The sequence below is a fragment of the Phyllopteryx taeniolatus genome, chromosome 21 (genome assembly GCF_024500385.1).
Source record: "Phyllopteryx taeniolatus isolate TA_2022b chromosome 21, UOR_Ptae_1.2, whole genome shotgun sequence".
In the NCBI taxonomy this organism is placed as follows: Eukaryota; Metazoa; Chordata; class Actinopteri; order Syngnathiformes; family Syngnathidae; genus Phyllopteryx; species Phyllopteryx taeniolatus.
In genome coordinates, this window is record NC_084522.1 from 14,749,819 (window position 1) to 14,769,409 (window position 19,591).

The 19,591-nt window shown below is 41.9% G+C and overlaps 3 protein-coding genes and 1 long non-coding RNA gene across 7 annotated transcripts; 2 read left to right on the forward strand and 2 right to left on the reverse strand.

Annotated features, from left to right (window-relative positions):
• Window positions 1-173: 173 nt before the first annotated feature.
• On the forward strand, window positions 174-3,149 carry pex11b (peroxisomal biogenesis factor 11 beta). Of its 3 annotated transcripts, none has more exons than XM_061759895.1 (4): window positions 174-500; window positions 1,041-1,156; window positions 1,365-1,566; window positions 1,762-3,149. In XM_061759895.1, the coding sequence occupies exons 1-4, from the start codon at window positions 445-447 to the stop codon at window positions 2,174-2,176; spliced, it is 789 nt and encodes a 262-aa protein (XP_061615879.1). In that variant the 5' UTR covers window positions 174-444; the 3' UTR covers window positions 2,177-3,149. The 3 variants fall into 3 exon arrangements, with proteins under 3 accessions (XP_061615879.1, XP_061615881.1, XP_061615880.1); XM_061759897.1 differs by having other exon boundaries at window positions 174-481; XM_061759896.1 differs by lacking the exon at window positions 174-500 and adding an exon at window positions 550-757.
• Window positions 3,088-11,154, reverse strand: ilf2 (interleukin enhancer binding factor 2). 2 transcript variants are annotated; one of them, XM_061759894.1, is made up of 15 exons: window positions 11,001-11,154; window positions 10,466-10,525; window positions 10,209-10,251; window positions 9,578-9,682; window positions 9,389-9,466; window positions 8,734-8,836; window positions 5,450-5,515; window positions 4,832-4,948; window positions 4,672-4,750; window positions 4,500-4,587; window positions 4,103-4,164; window positions 3,887-4,001; window positions 3,583-3,673; window positions 3,331-3,504; window positions 3,088-3,249 (listed from the first exon to the last, which is right to left on the reverse strand). In XM_061759894.1, exons 1-14 carry the CDS (start codon window positions 11,003-11,005, stop codon window positions 3,338-3,340), a joined length of 1,179 nt encoding a protein of 392 aa, XP_061615878.1. In that variant the 5' UTR covers window positions 11,006-11,154; the 3' UTR covers window positions 3,088-3,249; window positions 3,331-3,337. The 2 variants fall into 2 exon arrangements, with proteins under 2 accessions (XP_061615878.1, XP_061615877.1); XM_061759893.1 differs by having other exon boundaries at window positions 3,088-3,504.
• A 190-nt stretch (window positions 11,155-11,344) lies between these two features.
• Window positions 11,345-14,366, forward strand: LOC133470932 (sclerostin domain-containing protein 1-like). The gene is made up of 2 exons (XM_061759898.1): window positions 11,345-11,884; window positions 13,036-14,366. The coding sequence occupies exons 1-2, from the start codon at window positions 11,689-11,691 to the stop codon at window positions 13,437-13,439; spliced, it is 600 nt and encodes a 199-aa protein (XP_061615882.1). The 5' UTR covers window positions 11,345-11,688; the 3' UTR covers window positions 13,440-14,366.
• Window positions 11,683-15,580, reverse strand: LOC133470933 (uncharacterized). The gene is made up of 4 exons (XR_009786084.1): window positions 15,327-15,580; window positions 15,141-15,236; window positions 13,161-13,297; window positions 11,683-11,821 (listed from the first exon to the last, which is right to left on the reverse strand). It is a non-coding gene; the product is annotated as an uncharacterized LOC133470933 (long non-coding RNA).
• Window positions 15,581-19,591: the final 4,011 nt, after the last annotated feature.

Consider the following 19,591-nt stretch of genomic DNA (forward strand, 5'->3'; position numbering starts at 1 on the left):
GTAACAAACAAAATCAAATGACTCTAGTGTGACTTTAATTAGCATAATGGGGTTGAGTAACCTAATTTAAACGTTAATTTGAAGTAACATCTTTCAGTTGGCCAGTTCAATGTGTTCCAGGCGATTCTCCTCGTTACCACTGGGGGGCAGTAGATCGATTTAAATGATGCTAACAGCGAGGAAGTAGTAGTTGAACGGATCCGGAAAAGATGTGCAAGAGAGCATTTTAAGAATATTATGTATATTATTATTATTATATATTGTATGTATTTGCGCCCTTTTAAAGTGGTCAATTATTATCATAGTTTTTTTTTTAATTTTTTTATATACAAGCGTGACCGTAATCAAGGCCTTCGCTGTTAGAAAGCCATTGCCATATATTGGCGCCCCGTAGCTAAAACTTCTTATAGCAACAGATCAGCGAGCAGCTGTTTGTACGCCGCAATGGACTCCTGGGTTCGGTTCAACTCGCAAAGCCAAGGCAAGGAAAGGATTATACGGTAATATTATTCACTGCCTCGCTGTGTTTGTTACACGCTCAGTATCACTAAAGTGACTTGGAACACGGCGAGTTAGCAACTTGTCAAGAAGTGCTAATAGTTCGTGAACCTGGCAAATACACTTTCAGCGCATGGTGACTGATGTCGACTACAGTGTGGACGATGATATGGAGGGCTCGGATGTTCTAACGTTGCGCCACTGTTATGAATACATCCAAAAGACATTTACGACCGAGTTCTATTCTTGTGGCTCGAAGGTGTGTGCAAGTCGGAACGCGCCATCGTTTCAGTAGTAAAGTCATAATTACAGTAAATGTGTGTGGGGAAAAAAACAACGCTATGCCACAAATCTAAAACAGTCCAAATCGGAAGGGGAAATAAATGTACGGTGGTAATTATTCACTATTCACACCTATGGGCAATTTAGTCTTCATTGAAGCTAACATGCATGTTTTGGGAATGTGGGAGGAAAACCAAAGCAAACACCAACAAACAAAACCATGAAACATGTTGTGCATATATTTGTTTGTTGCTTTACAGGGCTGCTCAATATGCCTGCACACTACTGGGCTACACACTGCACAAAGGTGGAGCAGGAGCAGAACTTCGCAGAACTGTTAGTCAACTGGAAGCACACATGAGCCTGACGAGAAAGTGTAAGTCAAATACAGTAGAAGCTCTACTGCAACTATTTATATTGTACCAAAAAAGCGAAGTACAACTTCTCTGTACTTAGGCAGTGATTCTTTAGCGTAGCACCACACTTTGAGAATCATCACGCAAATGATGAGCTCCTAGTGCAACTTTCTAGTTGAATGTTTCCAAGTCATCCAGCGTGGTGAATGCGTCGTGCTTGTGTGTCAGTGCTGCGTCTGGGGAACTCGGTTGAGGCCGTGGAGGCAGCAAAGAGGGCTATCCATCTCTCTGACAGCATACTGAGGCTCTGTCTCACCGTCAGCCACCTCAACAGAGCAATGTACTTCGCCTGCGACAACGTCCTCTGGGCGGGGAAGACGGGGCTCATATCCAAACTGGACCAGCACAAATGGAGCCAGAGATCTTTTAAGTGAGTCCACATGTCAGTGGCCAATGATTCCATATAATCTGTGTTGCCATGATATGGTGGAGCTCAGTTTGGTTTTCCATTGTACGGTTCGGCCCTATCAATTATGCACACATAACGAGCCATTTTTACAATGCTCATTGTGTTTTCTTTGTTGTCATTCTGTTTATAGTGTTTGTGTGTGGTTATATGTTGCAGGTACTACCTATTTGCTCTGATCCTCAACCTGACTCGAGATGTGTATGAGCTGCACCTCCTCGTGGAGCGAGAAGCACGTCACAGAGCGGCCAAATCTCCCCCCTCACATGACCCCGGTCCCGCCCTGATGGCTCCTGACCTGTCGTCCCCTTCGTCGCCAGCCGCCGCCGCTTCGGCCGCCCTGCCTTACCTGTCTACGTGGCTACACGGGCAGCTCCACCTTTTAGCGGCGGTGCTGTACAACAACCCGCCGCTCCTGTTGGATCTGGTGAAGAACTCGTGCGACATCTTCATCCCGCTGGATCGCCTGGCCATTTACCCCACTGGGACGGGGTTTGTCGGTGCCTGTGGGCTGGCCTCCTCTTTGCTGTCCATCCTCACCATTGTCCACCCTTGGCTTAAACTCAAGCCATGAAGCCACGGACACTGAGGAAGTATGACTGAGAGGGTTGTCTGGTTTTGTTAAGACTTGGATGATCAGCTCAGGCTCAGTGGCAGGTTGTGCATTTGGCACCTGGGCCTTTAGTACAGACTGACCCGACTTAATCCATCACAATTTTAGAAACCATCAAAAATGACTACAACAGCACGCAACTGTGCCCAGTACCTTATCCGGAGCAGTTGCTTATTAAATGTATTAATGTGTGCAGTTCCTTACAGATGCGTTCTGCTTGTTGGCTCTGACCCACCAATGAGAAGACAGAAAAATGTTGACATCATTAAGGGCAGCACCCTGGCCCTGCGACGACTAAATTGAAATCTGAATCGTGAGACAAACAGTCTCATTCCCAGTAGAGTTTGTTACATTGACCATAATGATTCTAAAGACCAAGGGCGAATTAGATTTACATGGCAACACACAGATGCTGAAATTTGATTGGACAAAACATATCTAGCATGTACTGGAGGTAGCGTAGTCAAGAGAAACATGACAAACCCTTCAGGCATTTTAACTGATGTTCGGTTAACAATTTAATGTTGTCTTCATCAACATTTTTCACATTTGATTTAGTGGCTCCCACATTGATCTGTTTGTGTGCATCCTCGTTTGCCATAAATTGTGGTTTTGTAATAATTGGGTGGGTTTTTTTTGGGCTTATTGTGATAGTGCTCCTACAATTTGCTGTGTGTGAAAATGGAACAAACGCTATTTCAATTGTGCTTATGGGCATTTGAAATCAGTGCTCATTTGACAGACTTACTGTATTTAGAAAAGCGAACGCCTAAAATTGGAATCAAATTATTTCTGCCTGTATACTACATTTACCATGTTGAGTGGACCATTTTGGGGATTAGGATTTTGCTTACATTATGACAAGACTCAAAGACAATAAAAACAAGTTTAGTTCAGAATAACAGCTTCAAATAAAAAAACAACTTGTAGCCAATCCTTTTTTTTCTTGAACACGTGATCGAAAATTAGAATCCTGCTGATGTTTTTGTCCACGTGACAGCTGAGCACCCCTCCTCAATAAATTTAGCAAGGGACTGGAAAGAAGGGATTAAAAAAAAACAACAACTTTCAGTTCATTAAGACGCGACTTAATTATTGATAACAGCAAGCCATACATCCATGTCAATCCTGGGTCTCCATGCTGTCATCCTCTCCATCCCCTCCATCCCCTCCATCCCCTACTTCCTCCAGAGCCTCATCTTCCTCCTTCCTCTCAGGGGGTTTCTCATAGGCCTTTTCGGAAGGGGTCACTATCACCCCGTCCCAAGTAGACATCTCGGTAGCCAGATCTGCAATAGTTATCATTGATACAATGATTACCTACCGCCATGCTTGGGCGTGTATCTATAGTGCCCTATAGAACTTACAACTAGCATCTCCGTCCAGGCCAAGGATCTTCCTGAAACCGCCGTGTGACAGGACCCTCACCAGTGTCTGAGCTGTGAAGCACACCATGTCCTGCACAAAATACACAAATATATTAAGCTACAGGACCTTTTTTTTTTTCTTTTCCCAAATTTGATAGAAAAGACCAGACAGTAAACTAAGTACCGGAGAGGTTTCCATGTTAGGAACCACACGACATGAACTAGTAAACCAAGCGAAGGGCTTGGTTATGGAATGAATTCAACTCACAAGTCAAGGTTCTACCGTACAAATAAAGAGACCGACCTGCTGTTCCAGAGTCATGACTGTGTGCACTCGGAAGTTTCCACTCTCACAGGGGTCAGTGATACCCACCGAGCCGGGCAGGAAGAGACCGGCGGCCAACATCTGCAGGCAGCGCCTTCAAAACATTATGTAGGAACCAAACGGTGGGGGCGTCGGGGGGTTAATCCACAGTGTAACATGACAGTGTATGTGAAAAAGAGGTGAGCAGGAACTGACCTGTAGGCTACATTTAGAGACAGTGGCTGCCTGGATGGATTGTTCATCACTGCAGAGTGCCCCTGGAATTAAAATAATACATATTAAAATAACGTGCACCAAGCAGCTCTTAATGTGGATGTGTGTGTGTCGCTCTCTCGCTAACAATGTAGCATTTATTTCATCGAATTAGTCTATAAAATTTGTGCTGACCAGCGTCTGAAGAGTCACGTTGACCGGACACAGCGCCGTGCTGCCCGACAATGTCGAACGCTGGACCCCCCCCAATATCGAAACAATTGGTGTTACAGCCGTAACGAGTGAGCGACCAGTAATTTCCATGACAAAATATGGACATTCAATAACATTTGACAGCTGTGCATATCATGTGTGTGTGTCAACGGACTTGTGATCTTACCAGTAAGTCCAAAATCCAAGGAGTCAGAGGCTCGAAGCCGGGGAAGCGCAGCCTGACGTCCTTCAGAAGGCGGATCAACACTTTAACCCTGAATATCAGGGAATGACACAACAGGTTTAGGTGAGGGTTTTTGGAGAATGGCGAGTATCGGAAAAAGCAAAGGGGACCTCACGTGGATTGAGAAGCGTTTTCCTCAAACCAGCGGGCGTGGCGGATGGCAGCGAGGGCGCTCTGCAGTACCTTGATGTCCACTGCAGACGAAATAGTCCTAATAGTTAACATAGACATGACGTGTGTTTGTATGACGGTGTGCATGTGGGTGCGGCTAGTACAGTGTAGCTCTGGGTCCAGTTTGCGCAGGTTGGGAGGGACGGTGGTGATGAGGATCTTGACAGTAGCGTCCGCTGAGCTGATCTCAAAGCCCGTCTCATTGGTCAGCATGGACAGCACTGGCACACACACACACACACAAACAGTCAAATTGATGGCCGGACACCGTACTGCCCCTCCCCCCAAAAATATCTGGAACAATACCGCCGTGACGAGTCAGCTCTCAGTGATTTCCGTAACAAAATACGGACATTCCGTAACATTCGACAGCTCTGCTTTCCTACCCTCACCTATAGTTACAAGCTGTGGGCCGTGATTGAAAGAACAAGATTGTGGATACAAGCGACCAAAATCAGTTTCCTCCACAGGGTGTCTGGACTCTCCATTAGAGATGGGGTGAAAAGGTGGGTCATTCAGGATGCGCTCAGAATCGAGCCGCATCCTGGACACACTGGAGACACTATGTCCCCCGGTTGGCTTGGGCACGTCTTACGATACCCCTGGAAGTGCTGCACAAAGTGGCTGGGGAAGGGGAAGGGGAAAGTTCGCTGCTAAAGCTGCTGCCCCCACGACCCTGACCTTGGATAAGCTTTACTAGGTTTAAAGTTCCTCAGTGGTACCTTCAGTAGGGTCCTGTGTGCGAAGAGTATCCACCACTTTGTTGCCCAGGGCTGCAACAGCCTCCACTAAAATACAAATACACAGAATGATCAGACATAAAGGAGACAATGGTTTTTTTTTGAACAAATTATGATAGCTCCCAGGTGTCTTAACATGTCAGTGGCACGCTTTTGTCAAAATATTATGTTATTGTTATTAGATGTTGTAAAAATGCAGAATATTTTAACATTCTGCTTTTATAGTGTAAAAACAGTTTTTTTTTTTTGTGTGCAAATGCTCAATGTTGAGCATCTTGAAAAATTTGCCAGATGTTGAAATACAGAATAGCTTTGATAATGCCACTGAAGCATCTACATACACAAATTAGTTAATAACAAGGGAATTACACTATTACATTACAAGCAGCATCTTAATGGAGTAAAACTGGATTCACATGTAGCGGCCACAAAATGTTTCTGCATGTTTCTCAGACTTAAAATTTTCCCCTCATCCAATTTAAATATTAGTCAAAGACAACAAGTAAACACAAAATGCAGTTTTTAAAGGTTTTGTTTTAGGGAGAAGAAAACAAAAAAAAAAAAAAAGGGATTGACCCCCCTGTTAAAACATAACTGTGGTTTATCATACCAGAGTTCAATTTCTCTAGCCAAACCCATCTAGGTTCTGCAGCAGGACAATGATCCAAAGCACACCAGCAAGTCTATCTCTGAATGGCTGAAGAAAAACAAAATGAAGACTTTGGAGTGGCCTGGTCAACATCCTGACCTGAATCCTATTGAGATTCTGTGGCATGGCCTTAAAAAGGCAATTCATGCTAAAAAAAAAAAAGTGGCTGAATTACAACAATTCTGCAAAGTTGAGTGGGCCAAAATTCCGCCGTAAGAGACTCATTGCAACTTATCGCAAACGCGTGATTGTAGTTGTTGCTGCTAAGGGTGGCAGAGGATGGAAAACATTTAAGTGTGACAAACATGAAAAAAAAAATATATATAAATAAATCAGTAAGGGGGCAAACACTTTCACACCACTGTATAGAGGCATATAAATTGGAAAAAACAACTAGTCTCATGTTTGTTGATCATGTCAATGAGAATGAGTTAGTTTTCTCTGGTTACCATTCATTTTTACCATGCTTAACAATTCTAAGGTACCGTAATGTGTCGTGTATAATGCGCACACGCAAAGTTGACCTAAATATTCGATGTATAATGCATTTTTACAATGGATGATTTTGTTTCTACCCATATGATCAAAATAAAGTATTTTCTCAAATAATTATTCTGGTTAAGCACTTTATTTGAACGTGTAATACTTTTTTTTTTTTTTTATTTACTTGCTCTTATTTTGGCGGCACGGTGGAGGACGGGTTAGAGCGTCTGCCTCACAGTTCTGAGGACTGGGGTTCAATCCCCGGCCCCACCTGTGTGGAGTTTGCATGTTCTCCCTGTGCCTGCGTGGGTTTTCTCCGGGCACCCCGGTTTCCTCCCACATTCCAAAAACATGCGTGGTAGGTTGATTGAGGACTATAAGTTACCCGTAGGTGTGAATGTGAGTGTGAATGGTTGTTTGTTTGTATGTGCCCTGCGATTGGCTGGAAACCAGTTCAGAGTGTACCCCGCCTCCTGCCCGATGATAGCTGGGACGGGCTCCAGCACGCCCGCGACCCTAGTGAGGCGAAGCGGCTCAGAAAATGGATGGATGGATGCTCTTATTTTGAAATTCACAGCCTTACTTTTATTTGGTAAATGAGAAAACACAGTTGTGCTCATATGTTTGATTACCCAGGCAGAATTTGTAAGACGGGTAAAAAAATGTTTTAAAGAAAACATGAAGGGCTAGGCAAAACACATTTAATTGTATTTTAATGGGATTCAATTAAGCTGTCAAGCATTATCATTAAACAAAACATAACCATAAAGAAATGAATGATGGTTGTTGTTCAGTCATATTTATAAAGAAGAGAATACATCACAAATTCTGCCAGGGTATGTAAACTTATGAGCACAACTGTACATAGTCATACGTACCCCTGTCATATTGGAATGAACGTGAAGGGTACACCTTTTTCATAACCTCTAGGTGGCGGCATATTAGAATCCAAGTGTACACCTTTCTCATACCCTCTTGGTGGCGGTGATGTTCGAATGAAAGTGTACAGCTTTTTCATAACCTCTAGATGGCGGCATACATTTATAAAATGTGAATTCCCCCCCCCCCATTTCCCCCTATACCCATGTATAATGCGCACTATTGACTTTTGACAATTTTTTGGGGGGGGAATTCACATTATACACGAGAAATTACGGTACTTATTAAAATGAAAAGCCAACACAGTGCCAAATTACTGGAAATAAGCCAAATGAATATTAGCATTCATGGTTTAAGTAAATTAAAACGTCTTAGATTTCTTTATAAATTATAATTAATAGGATTAAGTTTTAAAATTAACTTGAATCAATTACATTTTATTAAGTACAACAGCAATCTAGGACCTTGTTGTGTGTAATTACCACGGATTTAAAAAATAAATAAACCACAGATTTATAGCTTGGCTTTCGATTCAGGGGACACTACGTCTGACTTTTGTGGTTATCTCCCCTAAGTAAGAAAACTAATAACACCTTGAGGCTGATCGGCTCGCTCTCTATCTTTGAGACTTTACGCACCATGAAGGCGTCACAGATCCTTCCGCCTTGTGCTATACACATAATATAGTACCGTACAAGACACCACCGATTGAATTTACTTACCCGATCCTTCTCGCTGTGAGAGCCCTAGCCCGTCCAATAGTAGTTTCGTTGATTTCAGATAATTTTGCAGTGTGCATGCGGTTGTGTTTGTCAAAATTTTTTTTTAGCTGGCTGCCTATAACGCTTTCCACAAACTACTGCAAGTAATTTCTGCAATATTTAATTACATTTGCACGCTGACGACAAAGGGAACAATGCATTTCATCGACATCACCCTCTTTGAATGTAAAATGAAAGCATGTAGGGCTTTTCGCCCAGTTTTCAACCATTGGTGAGCTTAGCATGTCGCATTTTATTGTCTGCTAGCTGCCATGAGCTCCCTCTGACTTTTGACCAACCAACGATAGCATAGCCGTTTACCCCTGCTTGCTACAGTTGTCATTTTTGTCATCAACCCAGGCTCCCTTCGTCAAATTATGAGAAATAAAAAAACATTAAAAACGGATATTGTAGCGATGGAAATAAATAAATACATCACAAAAGAGCTCATTTTACGTAGCATTTGTTGATGTGATACCGGACCGTGCACTCACGTGTTGGAAGAATCTTGAGGATCACAACCAGGTCAGCAACATTGTGGCCACTTGTCATGGTACCCTTCTTGTAAGAGCCCACCTGACGCACCTCTTCAATTTGCTGCGAAGAAAGACACATTTCAGTAAATGACATTAACTACTTCACAATACTGGCTACTTGAAGATTTGACACATTTGCAACAATGAAAACGTGAGAAAGAGGCCCCTCACACCCCACTTTTCAAGGAGAATCCTCAAAATTATAAACTGCCGAGAAATTTCACAAACCAAAAGGTTTGTAATCCCAGAACAACGCATTTGAAACCTGTAAAAACAATGTTCTCACTACTTTGCCATGAAAAACAAAAAACTGGAATTTGCCATGTTTTTGCCTTTGCCCATGTACAATCACTCTACATTTGTTTTTTGTTTTTTACATAATCCCATAACATTATGTCATCACGCAGCACAATCGGTTACTATCGTACTTACCGGTTTTCATTGGCTAGTTTTATAATGACCCAGAAGTGTTTTTCATACAAATATATACTGTAATTATGCCTTTACTATTGCGTTGATTTTAGACTATGGCACGCTCAAACTGCAGTCAAGTTCACACCTAAAACTATTCTATAATTTTATAACAGTAATAAGAATATTCATTATTACTCACCACTTCAAAGTTACCAGGTGCAACAATCAGGTTATCGATGACGTTGTTGATCTTTGTGACCAGTGACAAGATGGAGGACTGCAAATGTAGATACAGCCCATTAAAACAAGGGTCCCGTCATGCAATTTAAATCTGTTTTCACAACGGTAAGTCATAATGAATATTACAATCTTGCGAATCTCTACTGACCTGCTCTGTAGGCGAAGGACTCAGGTCTTGATTTCTCTTCAGCAAACACTCGCTGAACGCACTCTCATCAGGCGCAGGCTTCACTCTGGGGAAGGCCATCTCACACTGACGAGAACAATTATTTATCTTAATACAAACTACCCAAATGACACTTCCAATCAAGTAAAAAAAACACTGCGCAAAATACTGAAATGATACAGTTGTAAGCCAGGCAACTGTGATGGCACTCGTGTTAAAAGGGGCTAAATGAATGAATTTACTAAGGTTTTCCAAATTTGTCTCAAATGTCCAGCTCCGTATGAGGCTTGAAGTCATTTTTACCAATTATAACACTAATTTCACATATTTGAGTCTAAGCTTTGAGAATAGTTATTGGGTCACTGCTCTGTTCTTTTAGTTCTTAAACTGTTCAAAATGCATACTTAAAGCAGTAACTTGGGGTGGATTTATACTGCATGGTTCAAGTGACTTAATTCAGATTTTTTTTGCTCAAGTGGTGCAATTCGCACACGACTCAGAAACTCGCAATGAATTAACAATTGTAAAAATGAACTCATGCAACTGCTGTTATGCTGTAAAATCAGATATGACATAATTGCCATGTGACACAGTCAATATTTTATTTACTCACCACATAAAAATCGAACGGGATGTGTGGAACAAATGGACGATACCTAAACAGTGAAATGAAATGTACAAAGTAATGTATTACCGTAAAAGCACAGGAAAATATCTAATGTAAACAATATAGGCTATGAAGCATAGTATTTGTGGGTGTAATTATTACAGTGTGGTACATAATCATTATATACTAAAACTACAACAGATTTATGATCATATCTGCATCATTATCAATTATTAGCATAGCAACCAGGTGGCTCAACTCACCCCTGGACCATTCCTCCACGGGACCCAAAGCGGCCTCCTCGACCCCTGCCGCGGTCCCCTCTGAACACAAACATAAAGATATGCCCGACATGCTCGTCAAAGCCACTTTGGGGGGGGGGGGGGGGGGGATTGTGGATTAATCTAATAAACGGGACTCGAGTGAGTCAGTCATTCATTCATTCACTCACTCACTCACTCGCTGGCTGGCTCACTCACTCACGCAGCTAGCGAAGACATGTGCTAACAGATGAGCAAGTTCTTCATCTACCACAAGCGGGAATTAAATGAAGTCAAACATAAACGGGTGCATTCAGACAAAGGAGCTAAATCGGACTCATGATGTAGAATACATCTTTAAAATAATACTAATTATCCTTTCTGAACACCATTGGCTAGTTTTCAGGCTAAGCTATCGACCGCACTACTGTGGAGCCAGGAGAACAATAGATTACTCAACCAATTAACATCTCCCCTGTACATTACAGTCAATCACACAAGAAAAGAAGCTTTCAGCATAATTGGCTTATTTTCCTACCTCATTGCGTACGACGTTTTGGCAATCAATTGAACAAAAATTTGCAGGGGAATTGATATTAACCGCCTCCGAAGGATCGGCTACGACTTCCGCTTTCTTCTTCTGGGCTTTTATTACTGTCGGAAAGGCAACCATGGGAAGCAATACTGCCACCGCCAGGTTTGGGGTGGTAAATGCGTACGGTCACTGAAAAACGTCACGTCAAATTTAGAGAATATTTTCCGTATTTAGTAATAATATTTAGCCGCAAGACAGAATCTCTCTCTCTCTCTCTCTCTCTATATATATATATATATATATATAATATACTATACTTTATACATGTTTGTAGCTCTGATACTCCTTTAGACATTAATTTGAATTAATTAGACAGAAATCTTACCAGAGGTGTGTTATCTGTTTTACATGTATTGTTGCAGCAAAGGGGAGACCAAATTATAATGTAACACTAAACCCACTCAGTGACTTTTAAGCAAGTCTTGTCAGACAAGTAATCTTATTTAAATGGAAAGACACAAACATGCTCATGAAAATGAACTCGCTGTGTGTAGACATGCTGGAATTCAAGTGCAGGCTGCAGGGCAGGTGGGTGTGCCTTGTTCATTCATAAAGTGGACTGAGGGGTATACATGTGTATATAAAAGCAGAAGCTGCATCAGGATCTCCCACATTGTCAGCCGCTGCAGTCATGACCCGCCCAACTAGTAGAGTCCAACTCCTTGCGCTCCTGCTATTCCTGAGCAGGAGTTGCACCGCTTTCTCCAATGACGCCACAGAGTCACTCAGTGCACAGCCGACCCACGCCACTCAGGACGAGCCACCTAATGAAGATACAAACCAAGCAAGGAATGGTGGGAGACAGCAGTCTAAACTAGTCAATAATGGTGAGTAATGCACCTTCACACACTGACAAATGTTTTAGTGGACTACTATATCTGTCATCCAGATTCAAATTCTCTGGGTACTTTATTTAGTATACCCCGCACAATCAAATGTGAGCAAATATATATATATAAAAAAAAAAACAGTTTACAAGATAACAATGCTCAGTTTTGAATGAAACTGTCAGAAAGGTATGTTTGCGATTGCGGTTGCAGTGTAATTGGCGGAAAGCGGCACTTGAAGCAAAGACTTTGCAAAAGTACAACAAAAGCCTTTTACGGGCACCTCAAAATGCATGCAATCTCATGATGCAAGGAATACCTCTGCACCATTAGTGTAACGGGGAGAAAGGAGAGAAACTCATGATGTGGCCTCTATCATTCCCTGACCTTAACCCTGTTGAGAACCTACGGCGCGAAAGATTTATGTGGGTGGAAAGCTGTCGCAAAAGATCTATGAGGTTTGGAGGCAGTTCACATCCAAAACAGCAGCTTTAGTGGGCGACCAAGACATCCTGAAATTGAAGCAGAAAAACAAAAACAAAAAAACAAAGAAAAAACTTCAATGGATCTAAGACTGGTGACGCTGCTATGAAATAAGGGGTCCTATGTTAAAATGTAACTTGAGCTGTTAAGATGTTTTTGATTGAAATAGCTCTTGATTTCAGTCAATGACCTAATGCTGCAAATTCAACATATGACTATTTTCAGTTCTTTAAAACATCTAAAATGTCTTCAAACTCTGTTGGACGTAATAATTTGGAAGTATGCATTTGAAGTTTTTTATTTTTCAAGAAAAACACTATCATTATGAGGTATGTTCAAAATGATTCCACTTAGGCTGTAACAGCTGGCAAACTGAAAATTAGGCTGGCTGTCATTTCCATCGACGATTTAGAAAAATCAGAGAAAAATATCATTTGCATAATAATTTGGAAGGGAGTGTGCGGTTTTATCTGTGGCGTGGAATTACGCTACACCACACTGAGCACGACAGTGCTTCTTATATGTTCACCCTAAAATGTAACAAAATAAGATTACCAAAATAGACTTCTTCCTATGATGCAGTGAAATTCTACACCGCCGCAGATTTTAATCATAATAATGAACATATTGTTCCATTAATGTTAACCAATTCATTTGCCGTGCCCCAGGACCAGACCAAAGCCAGGTGGGCTGCAGGGAGTTGAGATCAACCAAGTACATTTCAGATGGCCAGTGCACCAGCATCAACCCCATTAAAGAGCTGGTCTGCGCCGGGGAGTGTCTGCCGGCTCACCTGCTCCCCAACTGGATCGGCGGGGGTTACACCGGGAGGTACTGGAGCCGGAGAGAGACCCAGGAGTGGCGCTGCGTCACTGACCGAACCCGGACCCAGCGCATCTGGCTCCAGTGTCAGGACGGCAGCGCCAGGACCTACAAGATAACAGTGGTGACCTCCTGCAAGTGCAAACGGTACTCCAGACTACAGAATGACTCAGGACACAAGGACACTTCAGTCCACAGCGGCAAACAGAAGAGAAAACACAAGATCAGGGATCAACTCCCTGAGGAGTAAACCAGACTAAACTAATGCAGCTACAAAAGAAATCACCCTTCTCCATTTTTAAGATGTACATTTAATAAATACGTGGGTGTAAGTGGTGCAGGTTTAGTCTACACACTTTTATTAGTCTGGATTCCCCTCAAAGTGACATAGAGTGTAAATGACTGTGTGTGTATTTAGATCATACAGTATGTGCTAGATTAGTTTAAAAAAAAAAAAATTGGTCTGAGAAATATAGTCCTGTAATGATATAGAAACAGAATGTCACTAAATAGAACATAGACCTCACTAAAAAAATAAAAAATAAAAAGAACATTAGTAACACATACAGTACCACAGTAGTATATTATTATTTCTTTGTCCATACGTTCGTTAGTTAGCAGGCTTCTTGCTGGTGGTTCATGGAGGATACGGAACAGCCGGCCAGTGTCATTATAAATCTGGGGCGTGGACTGCTTCAGTGATGCCATATTGACTTAATCGGCGAAAATATCCCACCTTTTATTTCTAAAAGTATTCTAGCTGAACGTATAAAGCAATAATGCATAACTTAAAGATTGTCGTCTGAGAAATACATTTGTCAGCTGTTGTAATTTTGCTTCTTGTATGCTTGTATTCCGAGTAAATAGTGTGTAATTTATTTTTTATACATGAAGAACATGTAAAGTGCCTTTCATAAGTTTGTCTGAAATAAAGAGTTGAATAAGAAGTAGTAGTGTTTGTTATAGAATGCTGCAGGCATACTGTACCAGCCAGACCTAACCCTATAAACAGGAACAACCTAATAACAGAGGCATTAGTCGAGTGATGAAACGCTCTTTTCACCAGATGCCATACTTTGTTTTGTGAAGGGAATACCTTCACCTTCAGACTAGCGGAGCGGCTCATTCCAGCTGCGGCAACATGTTAAGAGACTTCATTGTCTCGTGTAGCCTCTCATTTTTCTAACTCTGAAAGCTGTGGGTGATGGTACACGGTGAATAGAATCACCTGCGCCGGATAGCAACAGGATGTTTGCATTACCTGCACGGGGGGGGGGGGGGGGGGGGGGGGGAGCATTGTGATTTCTTTGTTGCAGATGTGAAGCACAAATGTTGAAGTTGATAATCACTCAAAAAGATTTGATTTTAGAACAAATAAACAATTACACTTGAAGCAGCCTAACATTTGGAGCCAAAATAGATGCTTTCTTATAATTGACCTTCATATTATATTGTGTATACAGTAAGTATAAAGGCACTCAGTAGATTGTACACCTCCTCCAAGGTTGAAAGATTGCAGCCCGCATATCAACACATCTATCTATCTATCTATCTATCTATCTATCTATCTATCTAATATTGTTTGCACATTTTTCGCCCCGAGGTTTAACTCACAAATGGAATGTTTTTGCCAATTTGGCAGGCTGGTCTGCGCCAAGCTGGGCATTTCGGCGCAGCAATGGTGTGCTCCTGGAGATGCGCCTTGCGGCGCGACAAATTGGTGGCAGAAAGTGAGTCTAAACATGCGCCTGCTGAGACCACGTCTAACTTTTGGCGCAGCTGCTCTGGAGTTTGCTGAGTCAGATTGGGGCAAAGGCAGACAGATTCTGAGGTCCACGGGCATGTCTGGTTGCTGTCAGATGTATTACATTCATAAATATGAGAAAAGGATGGCATCAAATGCTTTCGTTATCACCAGCTCATTGTGTATTTAATAAGTGCAGCCACTCACGTTGTCTGTCGCCACACCGCCCAAGAGCTGTGTCAATACACGGATCGCTGCGATTACGCATCGTCCTCTTCCGTATAGAGATGTCTCCACTCTAGACTGTGAGTCCGCCGCAATTAAGGGGAATGAAAGGAGCTGAGTCTGAGTCACTGGGTCTAACTCACATTCACGCAGAATTACGCTACGCACCGTGTAAGATTCAAGCCTGTCACGAAAATAGAGTCCTGCGTCTTTATTCCAGCAAAGTACGAATAAAAGTGCGACTGCCGAGTAGGTAGAACAATAAATATACAAAGTACAAAAGAAAAGGCTTAATAAACAAAGCACTACAGACAAGTAGTACAATTAGCTAACAATCAAGTGCAAACAAACGACTAAATGAGGAAGGAGTGGGGCAAGAAAGACCACTAGGAAAATGCCAGAGCTCGCGGTAAGAAAACAAGGAGCACAAATCAAAGATCCAACTCGGAGCAAAATCGGAGCGAGAGGGATAAAGCGAGGTGAACAGAGGCATGAACGTGCTGCACGGCTCGCACTCTCTCGCCCCGCCTACACCTCTCCCTCATGTGGCAAGACTTTGAGCTCTCGCATCAGCCTACACAGCGACATGGCTCTGCACTGTCGCAGCACCCCTTCAAATCATCCATCCATCCATCCATCCATTTTCTGAGCCGCTTCTCCTCACTAGGGTCGCGGGCGTGCTGGAGCCTATCCCAGCTATCGTCGGGCAGGAGGCGGGGTACACCCTGAACTGGTTGCCAGCCAATCGCAGGGCACATACAAACAAACAACCATTCGCGCACACATTCACACCTACGGGCAATTTAGAGTTGTCAATTAACCTACCATGCATGTTTTGGGGATGTGGGAGGAAACCGGAGTGCCCGGAGAAAACCCACGCAGGCACGGGGAGAACATGCAAACTCCACACAGGCGGGGCCGGGGATTGAACCCCGGTCCTCAGAACTGTCAAACCCAAATGTTTTCCGTATACAGCAAACACAAAGGTGAAGTAAAGGTATTGGCCTCACTGTTCCAATACTGTTGGAGTGGAGTGTACGTACTACCTCAATTTCTCAGGCCGAATAATCCTAAAATATCTAAAATAATGAAGCGTCATGGACAACGGAATCAAAACATATCTCTCATTTTCACATGAGGTGAAGGTAATTAGTCATGAAATATTAGTCTAATATTGCCAGAATGACATGCTTCTTATAAAAGCCTTTTATTTTACATTTTCATGATTAAGTAGTCTTCTTTTCAGAATCTGTTCATCAAAGACAGGATGTAAGCCACATCAAAAAGCCGCAGAAGTTGCTCTTCTACAACACAAAGTCAAAACCAAAATAGAATCATACAAAGGCCTGTTTTGTTATGTGGTCAATGGCTTTAAATAGTCATCGTGGAGTGCCTGAGCTCGCTCCTGCAGACACGCCTGTTACACAGCAGCTGCAGCTACAATGATGGAAAAATCCTCAACCAACAAACGACACCAGGGTGCGTCTTGGCCATGTCTTTGCCATATTATGGAGGATCTCAGTTATCTTACAACCCCAATTCCAATTGAAGTTGGAACGTTGTGTTAAACATAAATAAAAACAGAATACAATGATTTGCAAATCATGTTCGACCTCTATTTAATTGAATACACTACAAAGACAAAACATTTAATGTTCAAACTGATAAACTTCATTGTTTTTAGCAAATAATCATTCACTTAGAATTTTATGGCTGCAACACGTTCCAAAAAAGCTGGGACAGGGTCATGTTTACCACTGTGATACATCACCTTTTCTTTTAACAACATTCAATAAACGTTTGGGAACTGAGGACACTAATTGTTGAAGCTTTGTAGGTGGAATTCTTTCCCATTCTTGCTTGATGTACAGCTTCAGCTGTTCAACAGTCCGGGTCTCCGTTGTCATATTTTACGCTTCATAATGCGCCACACATTTTCAATAGGAGACAGGTCTGGAATGCAGGCAGGCCAGTCTAGTACCTGCACTCTTTTACTACAAAGCCACGCTGTTGTAACACGTGCAGACTGTGGTTTGGCATTGTCTTGCTGAAATAAGCAGGGGCGTCCATGAAAAAGACGTTGCTTGGATGGCAGCATATGTTTCTCCAAAGCCTGTATGTACCTTTCAGCATTAATGGTGCCTTCACAGATGTGTAAGTTACCCATGCCATTGGCACTAACACAGCCCCATAGCATCACAGATGCTGGGTTTTGAACTTTGCGTCCATAACAGTCCGGATGGTTCTTCTCCTCTTTTGCCCAGAGGACACGACGTCCACAATTTCCAAAAACAACTTGAAATGTGGACTCGTCGGACCGCAGAACACTTTTCCACTTTGCATCAGTCCATCTTAGATGAGCTCGTGCCCAGAGAAGCCGTTTCTGGGTGTTGTTGAGAAATGGCTTTTGCTTTGCATAGAAAAATATCAAGTTGCACTTACGGATGTAGCGCCGAACTATATTTACTGACATTGGTTTTCTGAAGTGTTCCTGAGCCCATGTGGTGATATCCTTTACACATTGATGTCGGTTTTTGATGCAGTGCCGCCTGAGGGATCGAAGGTCACGGGCATTCAATGTTGGTTTTCGGCCTTGCCGCTTACATGCAGTGATTTCTCCAGATTCTCTGAACCTTTTGATGATATTATGGACCTTAGATGATGAAATCCCTAAATTCCTTGCAATTGTACGTTGAGGAACATTGTCTCTCACTGATTCCAAATTATTATTATATGGTAGGAAAACTAAAGCAATTATTTTGATAGATTGATTGATTTTATACAAAAGGGCATATACTGTACCCGCTATACTGTAATTCAGTTTAAATATGCTATAATTTGTAGGATTTATATTTTACCTGCATACGTATTTACCTCTGAGCTTAATTATAATTACACTGTTTAATAGTTACGACACTGAGCTGAAGTATACAATTAAGATGTAATGTTATTAAATAAGGGCACCACGGTGGTCGGAGTGACTACCATGGCTGCCTCACAGTCAAGAGGTTCTGTGTTAGAATCTCAGTGGAGGCATTCCTGTGTGGAGTTTAAATGTTCTTCCCGCTACGACTTCCTCCTCCATTCTACAAAAAAAGCAGGTTACTTGAAGACTCTAAATTGTCCATAGGTGCATAGGTGTATCAAGCCCATTTCCCAATCCCTGCACTCCTAAAATCCAAGAGATCCCCAAAAATGATTTAAACTGTATGTCAGTTTTACACGACATAGAAAAGTGTAAAACCACAGTACTTGGTTGGAAACGTAATATTGTAACAAAAAAAGTTGTTTCTACGAGATAAAACATGTCATAATGCATACTGTATGTACCATTTATTAGCATTATTTCATTACTTTACTTTCGTGAAGGCTAAACCTTCCCAATAGTTGAATTGTGCAATTATACCTGTAAATGTGTCGGGGGAGTGCATGTGAGAACTGTTCCAGAGACACAATTCATCACATCATCAAAAATAATGAGAGCAAAAGTCCATAAAAGTAGACGTAAGACTGAGGTGGCCCATTACAGCGCACATTAAGGATACAGGGTTTCCTATCCACGAGGCTGACTTATTGTAATACACCCGCTATCCCTGCAGACAAGAGCAGGAAACAACAGCACTGTTTGTTCCTCATCAGGTATTAGGTGGCAACACACCGAAAGCTCAAAGTGCATGTGATAGCCTTGTTACTGACGATGATCTCATCCTTCTATGTGCTCTTGAATTTCAGTTAAAAACAAGACACAACATGATGCCCATAGGACTCAGTATCGATACGTAGTAGCAACATGTCTTTATTATGTTTTACTTTTTTAAATGTGCTTTTTAATGTCAACGGTCCCTCTGTAAGAGGTTCCAAACCTGTATAAGGTAGCACTGTAGAACATCATTTTGTGAAAGTTTTCAATAACTAAAATCAGCTGTCACAACATAAAATATGAACATTTAAATATTGTTAAATAACATTTATTGATATTCATAACAGTAATACAAATTGTTCATCGTATTACCGTATTTTTCGGACTATCAATCGCAGGTTTTTTTTTCATAGTTTGGCCGGGGGTGCGATTTATACTCCGGAGCGATTTATATGTAAAATTATTAACACATTTTTATATATAATTTGGAGGGACACTGATGGTTAGGTAAACTTGTTAGCATGTTCTTTATGCTATAGTTATCTGAATAACTGTTAATATGGTACGTTAACATACCAGGCACGTTCTCAGTTCGTTGTTTATGCGTCATGTAACGTTAGCTGAATGTGTTACGTTAGTATACCGTACACCTATTCAGCCTGTTGTTCTCAATTCTATTTTTTATTGCCTTTCAAGATGAAATGTCTGTTCTTGGTGTAGGATTTTATGAAATACATTTCCCCCAAAAATGCGACTTATACTCCAGTGCGACTTATGTATGTTTGTTCCTTTT

Coding starts and splice junctions, on each gene's coding strand:
- LOC133470932 (XM_061759898.1), top strand. CDS start 11,689: ATGACCCGCCCAACTAGTAGAGTCCAACTCCTTGCGCTCCTGCTATTC. Junction 11,885..13,035: donor GTCTAAACTAGTCAATAATG/GTGAGTAATGCA, acceptor GCCGTGCCCCAG/GACCAGACCAAAGCCAGGTG.
- pex11b (XM_061759895.1), top strand. CDS start 445: ATGGACTCCTGGGTTCGGTTCAACTCGCAAAGCCAAGGCAAGGAAAGG. Junction 1,157..1,364: donor CATGAGCCTGACGAGAAAGT/GTAAGTCAAATA, acceptor CTTGTGTGTCAG/TGCTGCGTCTGGGGAACTCG. Junction 1,567..1,761: donor TGGAGCCAGAGATCTTTTAA/GTGAGTCCACAT, acceptor TATATGTTGCAG/GTACTACCTATTTGCTCTGA.
- ilf2 (XM_061759894.1), bottom strand. Junction 8,837..9,388: donor CACCTGGTAACTTTGAAGTG/GTGAGTAATAAT, acceptor CTTTCTTCGCAG/CAAATTGAAGAGGTGCGTCA. Junction 4,165..4,499: donor CTTGGATTTTGGACTTACTG/GTAAGATCACAA, acceptor TTTTAATTCCAG/GGGCACTCTGCAGTGATGAA.